Here is a 17,780-nt window from a genome sequence, read left to right on the forward strand (position 1 = left end):
TCCTGTTGGAAGGTGAACAAACACCCATCTCAAGAGGACCCCATTTCTAGATTAGATTAGATTAGCCCCTAAATACAACCAACAAAACTTTTGACATTTCCTTCTGGTAAAGTTCCCCAAAAATCCATCAAAATTTTTTTTTGGGTTAATTGCATAATACACCAGGGCCATAGCGTGGCCCTCTGCTTTTTCCTTTTACACATAAAAACACAATATTCACAGTATGGATAAAATACTCAATAAAGATTTTAAAAAACTCTGCTGCTGCCTTAATTTCACAGCTTTATATTCATGTTAAATCTCCCTTTTACCTGTTTCTTTTATCAAGATCTTATTCAGAAGGTACATTTCATAACTTCAAACCTGAAAAAGCAAATATCCAGAATTAAAATCAAAGTAAAGATGAAGGCTTGATAAAAGAAACTGTGTCAATATTCACACGTAACACTCTTGTAATACCTGGTTAAATTTTAATCCTTTTCTTCTGCTGCAACATTTAAAAAACTCTCTCATTTCTCCACTGTGTGAGTTTCGCTCCTCCAACTGTTCAATTTTTTTAATTTTTTCAAATCTTCATCACCGCATGTGATAATCAGCTTTCAGTTGTTTCTATTTGTTCAGCTTTTTTCCACAAGAGTGACTTCATTTCATTTTTTTTTTTAAAAACAACCTCCAGCTCTCATTCACATTTTGTTCCGAGGAGAGGGAGGTGCCACAGCCGTTAACTCTGATGGAGCCCCTTCTGCCATCAAGACATGACACGGCTCAGGCGCTTTTCTATCAGACACAGTCGGGTGTGTGGAGAGGCTCCTGAAGCCTGTCGGCCAAATGGAAACAGAGGCGGCACATTATCATCTTATGATATTGTTATTATCATTACAGTGGGAAGCGTTTAATAACATCTCGCATGATGACGTCCATTCTCCTGCAGCGCTAGCAACGGATGATCCGCTAACAGCAACAACATCAAGTATCGAAGAACCCCAGGGATTATTCAGGGCTGCCTTTCATCAGCGGAGCCATTTTCATGATTCATCAGGTACAATGTCACTGTAATATAGAAGAGAAGCTGAATCCTGCAGGGAGAAGGAAACTAATCCAGATTAAAATGCAGCAACCACCCTGGAATCAAAGCCTCAAGCCTTTAAACTTTAGGGTTTGTTGTCTTAGGAAAAGCAGTAAAACCTGAATGAGAATAGGATTGTCTGCATGTTGGAGGGGAACTTTAAGAAAAGATCATGACGAAGGAAAATGGCCACATTTTTTAGGATATGTCCCTCCAGTAAAAATTTTTGAATTTTAATCGGTTAGCAGTTTTGATTGTGTAACCATCTTTAAAAATGGTCATGGGTTGTCTTGTTTTGAATCATATATAAGTATTCATATATAAGTGTTCAACATTGAATGTGTTAAAGTTGTAATAAACCAGTAAAAACTTTGTTTATACCGAACAGTATATCTTAAAACTATTAACAAATCTAATGTTTTGTTAAATATGTTTTGTTAGAAAGAATTGTCACATCTCATTTTATTTTGAAATGGCTCGTGTTGGATAAAGGAAGTAGTGTAGAGCAGAAGGATTTTACTAGTTTGTCAATGGTACAGAGACAGGTAGACCCAATACTATACAGGGGCAGAATAGGGCCTCAAAAAATACTTTTTTTGGCAATTTTTTATTTTAAAAAAGCATGGGCACTGATAATTAATTCTAGCACGCAAATATTTCATATCACTTATTTGTTATAATAAAGATTCATAAATAAATTGTAGAATCAGATTGTAATTTTATGCATCATTAAATATCTACCAGAACCAAACTGAATTGAATTGGCCCACTTGTGAACTTAACTATATATCTCTAATCCACTACCAGAGATGGGAAGTACTCAAGTAGATTTGTACTCAAGTAGATTTTGTACTCAAGTAGATTTTTCTGATATTTTTACTTTACTACTTATTTTTATGGCGACTTTTTACTTCTACTCCTTACATTTTTACACAAATATCTGTACTTGCTACTCCTTACATTTTAAAAAATTGGCTCGTTACTTTAGTTTTGAATCATTTCAATGGAGTTACCGTTATTATTTTTCACGTCATCAATACCAAATTCAATCTAATTGGATGGGAATCTACGTTGCATTTGACGCACTAATACAAGATGAATTGACAGATTCGGCGGTATTCATTCGCGGCAAATCATTGCAGCTTGGTGGCGGTGGCGTTAGCATAGTAACATGGACAACGAGATCATTGAAAATGAACACAACGGAGATCTAGTCCTATTGGCAGACATCCATTTAAAATGTAGGCAACGGCATGAAAAAAGTGGTTTCTACTTTTACTTTGAGACTTTAAGTAAATTTACAAGCCTGTACTTTACTTTTACTTGAGTAAAAAGTTTAATCAGTACTTCCACTTTTACCAGAGTATTTTTTAGCACAAGTATCTGTACTCTTACTCAAGTACGGAAACTTAGTACTTTTGCCATCTCTGTCCACTACTGATGAAGGCACAATTTATCTTCATTATATATCTGTCAGCAAACATGAACTTGAAAACTGAAAGCTTGAAATCTGCAACTGTAAAAGGAAAAACAAAAAAATACCTCTACATACATAGATGTCTGTGTTTACCATTTCTATTTTGGCCCATCCTATGATGATGTGATGGTGATGATTCTATGAGGTGTGTATATCATGGCCAGAAAGATGAGAGAGCTGGATGTTAATTTTTTTAACAGCAAACGGTAGTGTCTTGGGCTCTCGGCTTCATTTTTTGCGAAGCTGTCGATCAATTGTGACTGGCTTATTTAGGAGAGTTCTCCTCTTTCAACTCCGCTGTGAGACCAAACTATGAGGGCTGAAATTGAGAGCGGAAAATTAATCAATCAAAAAATCCGTGCCCCAAACATACCCAGGCACTGCAGATCCAGAACGGGGCACGTGCCCCTATAAAAAAGGGTCTGCCGACACCGATGTGCAGAGGAGTGTTGTGGCTTGACCACGGAGAAAAACGTGCAGAAGTTTGCGAAAAAACGGGGTTTTGTTGGTGTTTTGGACTTTCAACTCCACAGTCATTTTTAAAATATCAGCTCTACATCATGGTTTGCTACTACTGGTACTATTTCAAACAAAAATTGGCTGCATAGATTGCTGTGAGTTTTGTTTCAGTGCTTGCTAATGCATTGGCATTAAATAGCAAAGTGAACACATCTTCAGTACAGGGAGCTAGCTCAGCTAACAGAGACTCAAATAAAGTTTCCAGCATGGAAGCTGGGAGAGCGGAGCACACTGCAGAGAGGTGAGCAAAACTGATATTCTATGGATCTGAGTCGGAGGACTGCATCTTCACTGGACTTTTCTGCTACATGCTGTGTTGCTGGGGACAGAGAGACTGGTGACGAGTGAACAATATCCTGCATCCATCTTCCTTTATCAGCCGGGACCGAAGGACAGGTTAATTACCAGAAGGTTCCAAACTTCGGGGAGAGGTACCACATTCTAACTGTTCCACATTATCAAGCCTGCAACAGAGGGGATTTTGTTTTATTTTGAACTATATGGCAGCTTAGTTGTGAGTTAGGGTGTGTGGGCCCACATATTTTAGTTTAAGTTGGACAATTGAAACTGAAACTTTATTACAGAGTTAAATTTATTTTACTTTTATTTTTCAAAACATCTCAATTGTATGTTGTTTTTTTTTGGGGGGGGGGGTTCTTTTGCTCAATATAAGTTTAAAGACTCATGAACTCGTTTGTTGTTTGGTTGTTTCGGGTAAGTAAAAAGATTGGATAAGATATAAGCAGAAGTAAGGCTTGATTATAAAACTGACTTTGATTGCCTTAGGTTGTATTTAAATGTTATTTCTATCCTCAGAGGTGAGCTGGACTCAATTCAAAACAAAAACAGTAGAGTAAATTGATTTTAGTTTTTTTTTTATGAAACTCAGGGGCCCTTACCCACTTCAGTGGGCTATTGGTGGGCTACAATTGGTTATGATTTTCAGGATGAACCCAGGTACAACTTAGGCCTGACATCAGAGCCACCACATACTCATGCATCACCGATGGCTTAGGACATAAAAAACAGGGCTTGTGTTCTTGGAACTACTGACTTTGACAGCGGTGATAAACCAGAGAACATAAAGATGAGGCGTGTCCCTCTGGAGACAGATCTGGTACCGTTTCTTTCATCAAAGTGATGAAGGCTCCCTGACCCAGAGCACACAGATAGATTAAAGCAGTGTAACTTCTCTGGACCAATCATTTTACATTTGGCCAGACCGTCGTATTAAACTGAAAGTCAGAAGTTGTGTTAGTGGCTTAGGATCAATACTATTAGTTGGAGGGTCCAGTGCTGGCCCAGTTACCTCCATAAGCCTGGAACAATTAGCCTTGTCCTCATCTGTGATCAGAGGTAGAAATCAAACTTTGAAACAATGTGGTTTTTCGGAAATGTTTGCAATTTACTCTATTCAAAAACCTGAAAAAAAAAAGAGCTTTGATAAGCTTTGAAGCGTGTTTTGTAGTTTCTATGACCAGTAAGAAAAAAAATCCACAGAGCCAATTATTTTTAGTGACCCTCAATCCTAGTGGCTGTTAGTGGAATTACATTTCAATTAACAAATTGCATTGCAATAAGGGAACATTATGTATTCATTTTGAGTAAGTATAGTTACTTAATCCTAAATACATCAACCTGACGATTATGTATTTTAAATAAATAAGCTATATTAGACTAATGAATGCGCATCATGTAATGTTTATTTTACAGGTTTGTGTTAAAATTACCTATAAAGTAAATTCAAATTTGTTATGTAATAAAATTACATCAATATTAAAACTTTCCTGAAATATTTTGTGAAAAAATATGCTGGCACAATTAGTAAACAACCCAATCTATTCTAAAGCTTAAATGGTTACTGGTCATAAATTAGCAAAAATCTGAATAATATCTGATTATTTATTAGGACCTCAAACTCAGATTAATTCCCAAGATATTATCTATGAATATAACCCCATCTTAATATCATGGATGATTCACACAGTCAGCTGGCGGTTCAAAGGAAGGAAAGAAATCAGCTGCAGGAAAGAAAAGAATTTATTCATTGAAATATGCTGCAGATGTAAAAAGCTACTTCCTGAAGGCTGAGAAGTCTTTACTCTCTGTTGTTCTTCTTCCGTTTGAATCCAGTATGTTAAATGGCATATATTGAATGCTAAAAAAAATCAAAGAAAAAGAAAATCAAATTGATGGAGCTAAACTGCAGAGGTGTTCCCATTTTGGTCCACATCCTTTATGCACAAATGGCAGCTTTAGGGAAGCAGTAGGATCACGCTGAACAATAAAGAGTGTGTGTGTGTATGCTGCCTGACAGAGTGGCCGGCTGTGCGGGGCGGTATCGAACATGGAGAGCTCAGTCGGTGCTTGATCGATTGACGACGATCTGCAGCAGAAAGGCGTCTTTGTTTCTGCTGACAGCAGGACGCTGCTGCTTCCCCCTCTTTAAATCCTCTTTGTTTCCTTTAGTTGGGTTGTTAAATATTTGGCTAGAAGGATGAATCCTCCCTGCTGAAAAAGATATGTTTGTATGCATGTGTTGTCAAAGCCAAAGACTGAGTTTGTGACCTTAAACAGATGCAATTTATGATCAGTTTGAACAAAAGGCCATCATTTCTGTTAAATCTATCATCCAAACAGATGAAAATCCAGTGTTATTTGAATGTTACTCACTAATTGAAATAATCTAATGGCATCTATAGCATCTAAATGGCATCTATGTTCCCTCAAAAAGATTCACATTACATGTGGGATAATGTTGGAGCTTGGTCTAAGGGATTGTGGTAGAATCAATGGGAAAATATAGCAAATCACCACGTCATCCAGGTAAAGTTTCAATAGGTTACCCATTACTCAAAGCAATCAGCTGTTTTCCTTAAAAATTTTAAGTGATTGATCTGATTTAATTGTCTTTGTAAAGTATCATGAGATGACATGTGTTGTAAAATTGCCGCTACTTAAACTGAATTGAATTGGTCTCATCTTTACAGGCGGGTTTAGATTTTTTATGTCCATTGTTGTAAAATATATAAATATTTCCCTTTAACTCTGGATTCGTCCCCATTAAGTCGTGCTTGCTGCTCTTATGGAAACCAAGAATTACAGGCCTATATCTACACTTCTTGTGTCAAAGATTATAGAAACAATGCAAACCAAGAGGCTAACCTCATGCATAGAATAACATTATATTTATTATAAATATCAATCCAGCTTTTGAAACATGCTGTCCACTAACACTGATCTGGTAAATGAAGCTTAATTGAAAAAGAAATCTGGAAGACTCTTATCAGCTTTACCTGTACCATCTGTGATTTCGCTAGTTCTAGCTCAGCCAATCAATGTCCGGACCGCACCTCCTCTGAAGCCAATCATCTTTCAAGATCCCCTTCATTTAGCTCCTGGTCTACTTTCTCTCAAACACACCAGCGAACTTTCACCCACCAGCGCCCCATCTCCTCCCTCATTCTCAGACTATTCTCAGTCTCACTCACCCTCTGGCTATTTCCCCACCAGTGTCCGGATGCTTGGGGAAGAATCTAATAATTTTCCAAGATCAATCATCCAAGTGAATGTTGATTCACAGCATCAAAGTCTCTTGCGGGGGCCCACGTGCCAAATAACCTTTTTTGTATTTATGTCAATAAAACTCTTCTAATCATACATTTGTCTGAGTCTCTCCAGGTTGAACGTTTCTGACATTGGCTGCATATTCGAGAGGATACACAGCTTTAGATTTACTTAATTCAATATCTGCATTTGTTACTGTAGATCATAGTGTACTGATTGAACATCTTGAATCAGAGATACAATTTTCTTGGATGGTCCTCAAGTTATTTTCCTCTTAAATAAAAGGAGGGCCTGTTATTCTTTCTATCAGCAATGCCATGTCTATCATTTCCATCCTGTCTTGTGGAGGTACCCAGGGCTCTGTTCTGGGGCCTGTTTTGTTTTTGCTGTACCTATTGACACTTGGTCAGCTGATTCATGGTCTTAAAAATGTGTCATATCCTTTCTTTGCTAATGACATTCAGCTTTATTGTAGGTTTATTGATTCAAAGTTTGAAACAGGTTGTCTGCAAACAAAACAGAAACTCTGATCCAGATAAAATAATGCAGATGATTAAAGCACACCATGGTTCTCTGGGCTCATCTGTGAATTGAATTATCAGAAACCTGAAGGGGAATCCATGTCAGCTAACCGAAACTTGTTATTGACTTAGAAATATCTCTAAAGTGAGAGGAACTGTGTCAAATTAATCAGATCTTCAAATGGTCATCCATGCCTTCATCTTGTCTAACATTGATTATTGCAATTCTGTTTTTATTTGTTCCAACAGGTCAGTTTTAGACTTCTAGCTTTCCGTGGGTTGTGTGGTTAGCCCCCCACTTTATAACTGACTAGTCATGTCCCTATTCATCTGCAAAAAGTAAATTTATAAACGAGCCCTACTTACTTACCTAGTTGGTTTATTAGACCGTTTACTTCAAACCCCTGGTTTAAAAGGCTGCTGCTGGTATGTCATGCTCCAGAAGTTGAAAAGTCGGCAGAAATGAACTAAAGGTAAGCTATGGGTGTACAAACATTATTAAAGAAATTATCGGTGATCTATCCTTTTTAAGGATGGGCATTTTTTATTTAAATTTAATTCAGTTTATTTTATAGTGCCAGTTCACAACACATGTCATCTCAAAGCACATTACACAGAACATTCAGCTAGATCATACAGTCAAATTGATTAAAAGTTTCCCATCAAGGAAAACCAGCTGATTGCACAGACTCATAAACTTGACAGCAAGCCCTCACACCAAGCATGCTTGCAGTGATAGTGGGAAGGAAAACTCCCTTTTAACAGGAAAAAACTTCCGGCACGATCAGCGTTGGTGGCCATCTGCCAAGGCCAGAGGGGTTCACTCCGGTGTGATTATCTTTAAGGGGTCTATTGTTTTTTTTGCCGCTCTTAAGGGACGAAGAAAGAGATGATCCTTTGAGGTGGTGAGAGCAGTTATGATGTTTCTGATGCTCTGATTTTAACATTTAAACTCAGAAAAGATATATTGTGTCATCATCAAAGGAGCAGAACCAGGCCGAGACATTTCATCATCACATCTCTGAACCATGCCCGGTTTATTTCAGATTTTTAGAGGATTACAATGATGAACATATGAACATAGAATATTAATAAAAATAATGAAACATCTGGCAGAATTAATTAAATGTAATTTAAACGTCAGACAGAAGTGGATCAGCAGCCAGTTTTCTTTGTTATTCAGGGGATGAATTATTCAGAGCTCCAGCAACTGATTGGTTTGCTGCTGTATCTTTTTTTTTAAATGTCAGAGTTTATTTGATCTGAATCCAATGGATGATTTTTCTTAGGAATCCCATTAAAGGTAAAATCAAACCAGTTCAATTATATAGGGGACATATTACAGTTTAACTTTTCCTTTATGGATACTTTCCAATCACTATAAACATGTTGTGTAAACAAAAAGAAAAACTATATCTTGGATAGGTTGTTGCCTCCACAAATAAGACTGATAGGTAAAAATCTTAGAAAGTCAGGCTGAGATTCTATTGGTTTTTGTCTCAGTGAGAAGAGGAATAAGTTTGGTCACATGATCAGCAACGCATGTGACATGCTTTTCCATCATAAAAAAAAAAAATTAAAGAAAAACATATCACCTTTGAATTTTTAGGCATTATTTTACAATCAGTTGTGATTAAATACATAACATGGTAAATGGCCTATACTTATATGGCGCTTTTTTTAAGTCAGGAGACTTGACCAAAGCGCTTTACACTACATTCAGTCATTCACAGACAATCACAACCAGATGCTGATAATAGAAAACAGTAACACAAAATAAAATTTTTTTTTTGTTAATATTTGACAGTCAAAGGTTGACAATAAGTGATGCTAAAAGGGTGATTTAAGGTACCAGCATCAATTATGAATAGTTGTGCAAAAACAGTAGGTAAAATTTTGCATTGCTGCTTGTTTGCAGGAATACTCCGACAGTTGCCATTAGGATTAGCGCTGTCTGGAACAGAACTCTAAAACTGACAGGGTAGCTTAGAGCTGGGGACATCTGAGCAACTGCAGTTTGCTGTTAAACATTGACCTTTAGGCAAACCGCCTAAACAATTTACTAAAGAATTTACTGGAGAATTATGCGTATAAATAGCATCTTCCCTCAAGAAGGACCTTGAGGGGAGATGTTATTTCCCTGCATTTTTGTGGATGTAATGTAAAAAAGGAAAGGCTCAAAAAAGGGATCAGGTTCAGCAGGTAACAATACATCCTTGAAACATTAAAGGTCGTTACTAAAAAATTATGTAAAATCCTAATACAAATGACCGTAATAAGAAATAGGTTCTAAATGTGCATCATCAATAAATATAGTCATGTGTCACTGACTATAAACTATATTAATAAGAACATATTCGGAATCTAAAACTTAAGTGCGTATGGTATTAATAGAATAAATGCATCCATGCAGGTGTAGTGGAAATAAATTACAAACCAGGTATTGTTTTCAAGTCTTAAAACCATCCATCATGTCTGCTGCTCTATTTCTCCTGTGATTTTTTTTACGCTGTGTGGCACTGTCAGCTCTGCTGGCTGCTAAAACACATACATAATGTGCACTAAACGTGTGCTCTGCTACGACAGATGACATTCTTCTTCTGACTCGGTTTCATCTCTCTCTGATAGAGATTGAAAATGATCAATGGGAACGTCCGATTTTTCACTGCAGCATGAAGTCAAAGTCAGTTTATAAGCTGAGGTTTACTGTCAAGGTCATAAAAGATTGCAACGAAATACCAAAATACGGCTTCTTTAAGGAGGTTTTAAACATATTTCAACAACCGCTCATTTCAGCAGTGTGGCATTTATTTCAAAAGTATTTTATCATTGTTTCCTTTAAATACATATATATGAGTTTGCTATGAGAAAAGGGTGAAGCACTTTAGAGACAGAAGATGAAAAAACCTTTGACCAGTCAACAGCAAAGCAGATGTATTATTAGCAGCAGGGAGTGAAAATGAGGCTAGCTGGTACAACATCCAAGCAGTTCTTTGCAGTTGTGATGTTTTTGTTTTAGATATTTTTTTTGGGAAGCACACAACAATATTAAGGAGGTTTTAAGGCATCTGCCATGATTCTGCCATTTCTGGCCTTTTTTGGTGCTGTTTAAGTTTTCTTTTTGTTACACCTATATAGTTACACCTATATAATTATGTCATAATGTGTTTTAGGTCTTTGTTTCATTTCCATTTTGTGTCATTCTAGTTGTATTTGTTGTTTATTCTCTGCTGCCCCCTTGTGCCAGTCTCCTTCCCATAGCCCCCTTCTAGATTCTTCTGTCCACACCTGCCCCCAATCAGTTGATTACTCCATTCATTGTTCTGTTTAGCATATATACTCCTCCTCTGCAGTTAGTTTTTTTGCTGGATTCTTCGCATTTCTCCATTCTGTGGGTTTATTCCTCGAGAGTGTCTCCTAGTTATTGGTTTCTAAGGTTCTTATCAATCGTTTCTGGATTAGGGCTTCTGTATTTTGACTTCTTTGTAAAAATTTTCAAGGAATCATCTCTGCCTCTTCAGCTCTGCATATGGGTCCACAACAAGTATTCCTGACATCCTGACAGTATAATTTGTTCTTTTTTCTTTTTAACATTGAAATAAATATGAAATCAACAAATATGTCTTAAGTGTTTATGAAGCCTGTCTTTTCTAAATTAATCCTAACATGACAGAGAAATAGAAAATGTTACATGCAGTGTTGTCCTGTATTGAACATGCAGAATAGGTTTTTCTCAACATTAAGTATAAATGTCACGTTTAGAGGCCCATCAAAAATATGTAAACAGAAAAAATGTTGAGGTGTTTCTTTCCTTGTTTTTCTAACTGTACTGCTCTGTGTGATATACAATATTTATATCAAGAGAGGTCATTTAAAAACCCATTTCCTCCTAAAGCTGTGACTTAAAGAAGAACAAATTACGGTAAAATTAACTTTAAAAGTTTTTGAGAATGTTTTAAAGTCCTGAAATCAGGCCTCATTGAGCTCATGTTTAATCTTCTGATTTTAAAAACCATTTAGCAGGTAAATCTCTGACTGGATTAATAGAACAAACAGCAGAGTTGGAGGCAGCTTCAGTAATTAATCTCAGAGGTTTGACTGTTTCATCAGCAGCAGCCTGTCGAAACTGCCCGCCGTGCAGATGGTGGGGGTACCATCTTTCTTACAGGCATCTCCAATAAAACCTCTCTGCAGCTGCCAAATGAAACAACAGGCTGTGTGGTCGTCCTCACAGGTGCCTGCAAAATGTCCTTGGCATCAATGATGCTTCCAGCTCTGCTCCCACAGGACTGAGGGATTCAGCCGGCTCCTTGAGGAAAGCTTAATGTCTCCCTACAGGCTTTATTACAGAACTTAAGATACTTCAAAGGAGGAGTGAAGGCCCAGAAACACACCATTATAAATATGTGTGTCCTACTATCCTTCCAGGCACTTTTTATTGACTTCCATTCATTTTGAATTCCTTTCTATGGCCTAACTCTAATTAGAACATGTACCATAACGTAACCCAAACCTGAACTCAATTCACACCTCGGTTCTTCACATACAGTAACCCCAAAACCAAGAAGAGAACTTCTTCTGATGGGGATCTGTAAGTACATGTACAGTAAGTCCCCCACAAAGTGGCACATCCCTGGAAAATTGTCCCCACAATGTAACAAATACTTTGCCTCACACACGGATGATCTCTCCACTCTTCATATCAGAACAAATTCCAGGAGGCAGGAGCAACTGTTTGTGCAGAGCACATGAAGACTCTGCTGTAATTGATTTCTGTTTGACTTTCAGTCACAACAGAAGTGAAACAGGAAATGAAATCTTTAAATAGCCCTCAGGAAAGAAAAAAAGGGCACAGACTTACCGTCTCCGTCTCCTGAACCAGAACCAGGGTCTGTGAAGACACAAGAGACATGGCAGCAGTCAGATATTTGTTCTGTAGATGCAGTTTGCTAGAAAAAAGAGACAGATTTATCCAGCAGGTTATTACTTCGGATACTGAAGGCTAACTTTTATGAAGATTCGATGAAGCATTAAAGCCAGCATGAAAATGAAAGACTGTTTATGGACATTCTTTTGTGGTTAAAGTCAGATGTTTACATTGACTCTTCAGGTTGAAGGGCATCTTTTTCTGGCGCTTTTAAAGAAACTGTAAAGAGAATTCACCACTTTTCTTCTAAAGACATTATACATGTAATAAATGTGCTGTTCTATATGGATAACAAGTCTAATAACCTTTTATAATTAAATTTTGGTTTCAACATTCCTGTGTTTAAGGATTTTTTGGTGTTTAAAAGTGTTGTTTCACGTCGTTATGTGGCTACCCCGCCACCTGGTGGCCCACCAGTATAAAAACGAAGAGCAAAGCCACTTATTGTTAAGCATCTAGTTTGTGTGGGTTGTGTGTTTGTGTTTTCTCCCTCCACCACCAGGTGGCGCCCGGTTCTCGTTGGCCCTTCCACACACCTGCGGATGGTTGCCTCATTATCTGAGGACTCTTAAGCTGCTGACTGCCACTACCTTGAAGCCAGAATGTTTGCCTGTTTTGGGTAATCTAGCCAAGCTGAGTTTAGCAGAGTCTAACTGAGTCTTTGTCTCCCTGAGCCCTAACCTTGTTGTTTTTGTCTTTGCCTCTCGGCAGAAAATCATCCTGTTAACTGGATGTTTTGGCCTTCTCTCCCTGGAAGGATCGTTTGAGCTTCACACTGAGCAGGGGATGCAAACTGGATGTTTGGACCTTCTCACCCTGAAAGGATTGTTTGAGCTTCATACTGAGCAGGGGATTAATCTCCACACGAACCGTTCAAGTACTTCAGGAAATTTAAGTGGCAGTCAGCTCCATCGCTCCTCAAGGAACCAACCTAACCTGAGAAAACCCTGTCTGTCCTCCAACGAGTCAACCAAGTTCTGGAAAAACCCACACCGACTGGAGTCTGGGAAGGACACCTTTTCCCTGGAAACGTGAGTCCCATTTCAGTCTTTGTTTTTGCAAGTCGTCACTCAAGTTTCCCACTGAGCCTGAACTAAACTCTGAACTTCCCTTCTCACTTCCAGTTCCGGTTCACCAGCATTCTGAGTAACACTGGATCCAACTCATCGTGCTTTCAACAAACCTGTTAAACTTTTTCTCTGGTTCTCTGAGTGGATTTCTGCATGTGGGTCAGATCCCTAAAAAAGAATACGACACTTATGCTTTGTTGCCAACTCAGGTCCTAAATTTAGCATATTTTCAGATCCCCACCAACTAGCAACAGATCTAGCACCTTTTCCGGTCTTTTTGGAGACTTTGGTGCCAATACATAGAGTACCGATTGCTTTGAGTTTACAGTTAGTGAGCGAGCCCCACCTCTTCAAAAACACAGGAAGTCAGACGCAGCAGCTGCAGCCTATATCTGCAGTCAGAAAGCAGAGCAACATCCTCTGTTCCCCATTGAACATGAGTCACATAATCTAAATATAATATTAAGCTTTTTTTTTTTTCATTAAAACATTTTACCGGTGAAATGGTAACATACCCCATTGTCTCAGGGCAGAAAAAACGGATGCTTTCCTGACTTCTGAGACCTAATTTTAAATGCTAAGTTGTGTTTTGTTTAAAATTTCAGATTGGCGATTAATAAGACATATTTCTGTGGTGTGAAAAAAACTGAGAAGACACATTTATTTCTAATTTATATGTTTTTTAATAACTTCCTCTTTATCGACTTGAATGATTATACAACAATTAACTAGTTTTCCTCAGAGGTTATACCTGTTTTATGAATACCTTCAATAACTTCTTCTAGAACTGGGCTGGTCAGGAAGAAGAGCAAAACTGCAAGTCTTAGCTTAAAAGAGATTGGCTGGGATTATTTGGATTGACCAAGAAGAAGAACCTGGTCTAAAGCTGGTAAATTCAAGCTGATCTGAAACCAGATGTTTCCTACATGAAAAGCAAAAGCCTTAAGCCATCTTAACACAGGGATGGCAAACTGGCTTTAATATTGGGCCACTTCTGCGTCATCAAGTCTGTAACAGGACTGACTGCAGCTGTATGAATTATCCATTTAGAAGTACTTTTTCTTTTTTATAAAGAGCACATTGCTCTGATATCATAAATATACATCCATTAGTTTATTATTTTTTTTGTTGTTGCAATTTGTTCTTTCATTTTAGACACTAAAAGTTCAAATGGCTCTACCTTGATATATAATATGTCTTTTTTGACACATGAGGGCTGGGAACTAAATGCCAACAACACTGGTGTCCCCTGCTGGAACTGAATTGTTTGAATTCACACTAATCTCTAATTCTGTAACTATATTTGTGTGATGTCAGACCAGTCACATCTGCATAATCTGGAATCTATGATATCACAGCTAACCATCCTGATGTAACTAAACAAATTTTATGTCACACTAGGTTCACCTACAGGAAACAGATATCTATGCTTTCACACCAGTTCCCCTCTGATATCGCAGCAGTCCCTCCTGTAAAAATGTTTTTAATGTAACACCAGCATGCAGCAAAAACTGATAACTATGATGTCACTACACTCTCTTTTAAGGAAACTCAATATCAATGATGTCGTATCAGTTCATCTAGCAGGAACTAAATATACATGATGTGGAACTGTTCTCTACCTGTGGGAACTCACTATGTATAATCACAAACCAGTACTGTTTGCAGAAACACAATATATATGACATCACAACAGTCCTGAAATCTATAAACCCACTGCAGCAATAATTACCAGTGAGATACTGGTTCTTATTGCAGGAACTAAATATTACTGAGCTAAATCAAGGATGTCACAACATCCCTTCAGTAGGAATTAAATATATATGACGCCACACCAGACTCACATTTGTCACATTTCTTTAGTAAATTAAACTCTATGTTTTCACACAAGTCACTTTTGCAGTAATTTTTATGTATAATATCACATCAGTTCCTTCTCTAGGAACTGAAATCAGGGATCTTACACCACTAATTGCTTTAGGAACTAAATATTTATGATGTAACACACAAGTCCTTTCTACAGGAAATAAAAATGTCATACCACTTTTACTGATATTGAAATTAGACCAATCCTTCCTGTATGAACAAAATCTTTATGGTGTCACAGCAGTTCCTTTTGCAGGAACTGATATTTATTATGTCACATGTCCTTCCTGTAGGAAATAAATATCTGTGAAATCACACTGGTCCCTCTTGCAGGGATGGAGAAAAAAAAATACAGGTGGAGCCATCTCCTAGCTCTTTCAACTTTACCTCAAACAGCATGGTTAAAAAGATCTGGACAATGATCCAAATCAGAAGTGGTTCTGAAACAGATAAATCAAGCTTATACCAAGCCTACCCAAAGCTCTGTTCTCAACTGCCCTCCATGGCAGGAAACCAGGCTGGTTAAATTAAAGTGAGGTAAATTTTGAGTGGAATTAAAAGAAGAGTAGTTGGTTCTAAGATTAAAGTATCCTAGCTAAAAAAATAAAAAAAAATTCACTAAATACTAGTGAATTTTTTTACCTATCTGAGCCTGTTTGTTAAAACTTCAGCGCTGTTATTTCAAACCTGCTACCCAGTACTTTTTTTCAAAACAATAGCAGTTTATGTAAAAAAAAAAAAAAACAGCTTAATTAACCCAACAAAGGCAGAAACCAAGACATTCAGTCATAGTCAGTGTATATGGACTTCTCACTGGAGGCTGAGGATACTGAAAGTGCACAGTCTCTGCAGGTGGCTGTCAGGCTGCTTCTGCAGGCGTCGTCTGCAGTCGCTCCATCAGGAAATGGAGTGACTGTTTTAAACTTGGCGGTGATGCACTCAATTAAAGAAATGAACACAGCCTTTGGAGTTTCTGGCAAGACACTGCCGCATTAAGAAATGGACTCTGGCTGCTTTCTTCCATTAAATCCCCCTTCTGCTGCCAGACCACCTCACAGAGTCCCGATGAGGTTGTTTTATAATTGACGGGGAGACAGAAATGGTTGGACTGAGTAGGAGACATACAGGGCTTTGTCAGCATGGTATTGATTATAGTTGAAAGATTTGGCTTAAAACGGCAGGTGAAGCTCTCCTTTAGTTATTAAGATAGAAAAATATTAAAGATCTGAGCGTGAAAAATGTCCAAGTTGTTATTGATTCCCTCGGGCAGATTTAGTGATGAAGCAGCAAAAACACTGACTGCAGAGTTTTAAGAGAACACAACGATAAACATGGGGAGAAACTTAGATAAATTTTGTTTTTTTTACTACATTCTAGTCAGATAAAACCATCATAGTTTGTAATATTTAGTCATTTAAAAATCGTAAGTTTCTGCAGAAACACAAATAATCGTTTGTCAGGCTTTGCTTCTTTAGTTTTAGCTCTGATAGTTAACATTTCATTTATTTTGGTTGGTGTCCTCAGTCAACGAAACAGGCATTCATCTGGATGAGTCCATTGCTGCTGATGCAGAGCCTGTTTGGCATCAGCAGGTCAGTGCATCTGTACACAGAGGTGACAATTTATAAACCAGAAATGAAGCAAAGGAGCCACTTAATCTCATAGAAAAGCATAAGACAGGTATTTTTTTTAGTACCATGTTGAATGTACAGCCTTCTAATGCAGCATAAGTAATATGCATTGAATAAAATGAGGACTGAGTTTTATTAGGCTTTGTCAAGCTTGCAGTATGAGCAGGGTAGTTTATGTTCTGCAGATAAGGCATGGAGGCAGTTCCATCCATCCACCTCTCTTTATAAGCAATATGTTAGTTGCTACAGAGCTGCAGCAGGATCACAGCAGGAAGGTGTCATATAGATATCTAACCGTTAGACTTTAAATCAAGGAGCAGAGATTGAATGACAGATGAAATTAGGATATTTTCACCTTCCTTCATTTTCTGAACTCTGGCAGAAACTATCCCCTTGGAAAAAATATATTTTTGTGACATTTTGCATTTTTTTCCCCCTTTATTTGTGTTCGGCTTAAATATGCAAATTTTTAAAATAAAAAAGGTCCAACTAAGCAGATGTTTATGTCAACTTTGTAAAGAAACCCGCAAGAAAAGAAATGTAGAGGAACTAATGAATCAGACATGTCTGCATTCTTGGTGTTTAGTTTAAGCTGTGACAACTATAAACAATATAAGCAAGATCTGTTCTGACAGGGTTTTAATGCAGGTCTGTTCTGAACAAAACCAGCCCTGAGAAACTCCTCTGGTGTGCAGCTCTAAGATACAAACTTCATTTTCTCCTACAGCCCAGTGGCGAGATCTGAAAATCTCTTAGTCTTTGCTTCTGAGATTGGATAAAAGAGGTACAGATGGTGGAAAAAATGATGAGAACAAACTGTTCATTAACGGTGTGGACACATTAACTCCTGCTTCTGTTGAAGCCCAGTGTCAATAAAACCTGCTGTGCAAATTAAACAAGCTTAATGAAGCGTGGGGAAGTTTGGACTGCAGCTCCCTCCTTCCATAGTTGCAGTCCTCGTCTGGAGACCACTTCAGCCCACACATCCTGCAAAACATCTCTTACAGATCCACCATCTGCCAAAACCTTCCCAAAAGACATAAACTTTAACCTGTACCACATTTACCTAAGGCCTATGAGTCTCAGGTAACTACTCCCTTTCTAAAGCCATCTTTCCTTCCTAAAACTTCATCTTC

The 17,780-nt window shown here is 37.8% G+C and overlaps 1 protein-coding gene across 1 annotated transcript in view; it reads right to left on the reverse strand.

Annotated features, from left to right (window-relative positions):
* The window catches only part of tmeff1 (transmembrane protein with EGF-like and two follistatin-like domains 1), a 92,368-nt gene that overhangs the window by 21,269 nt on the left and 53,319 nt on the right, over positions 1-17,780 (reverse strand). The window contains exon 4 of the mRNA XM_015378311.1: positions 12,012-12,041. Within this exon, the coding sequence (XP_015233797.1) occupies positions 12,012-12,041 (30 nt within the window). The remainder of the gene's footprint in view (positions 1-12,011; positions 12,042-17,780) is intronic.

This window comes from Cyprinodon variegatus, unplaced genomic scaffold, assembly GCF_000732505.1.
Source record: "Cyprinodon variegatus isolate N-32 unplaced genomic scaffold, C_variegatus-1.0 Scaffold170, whole genome shotgun sequence".
NCBI lineage: Eukaryota > Metazoa > Chordata > Actinopteri > Cyprinodontiformes > Cyprinodontidae > Cyprinodon > Cyprinodon variegatus.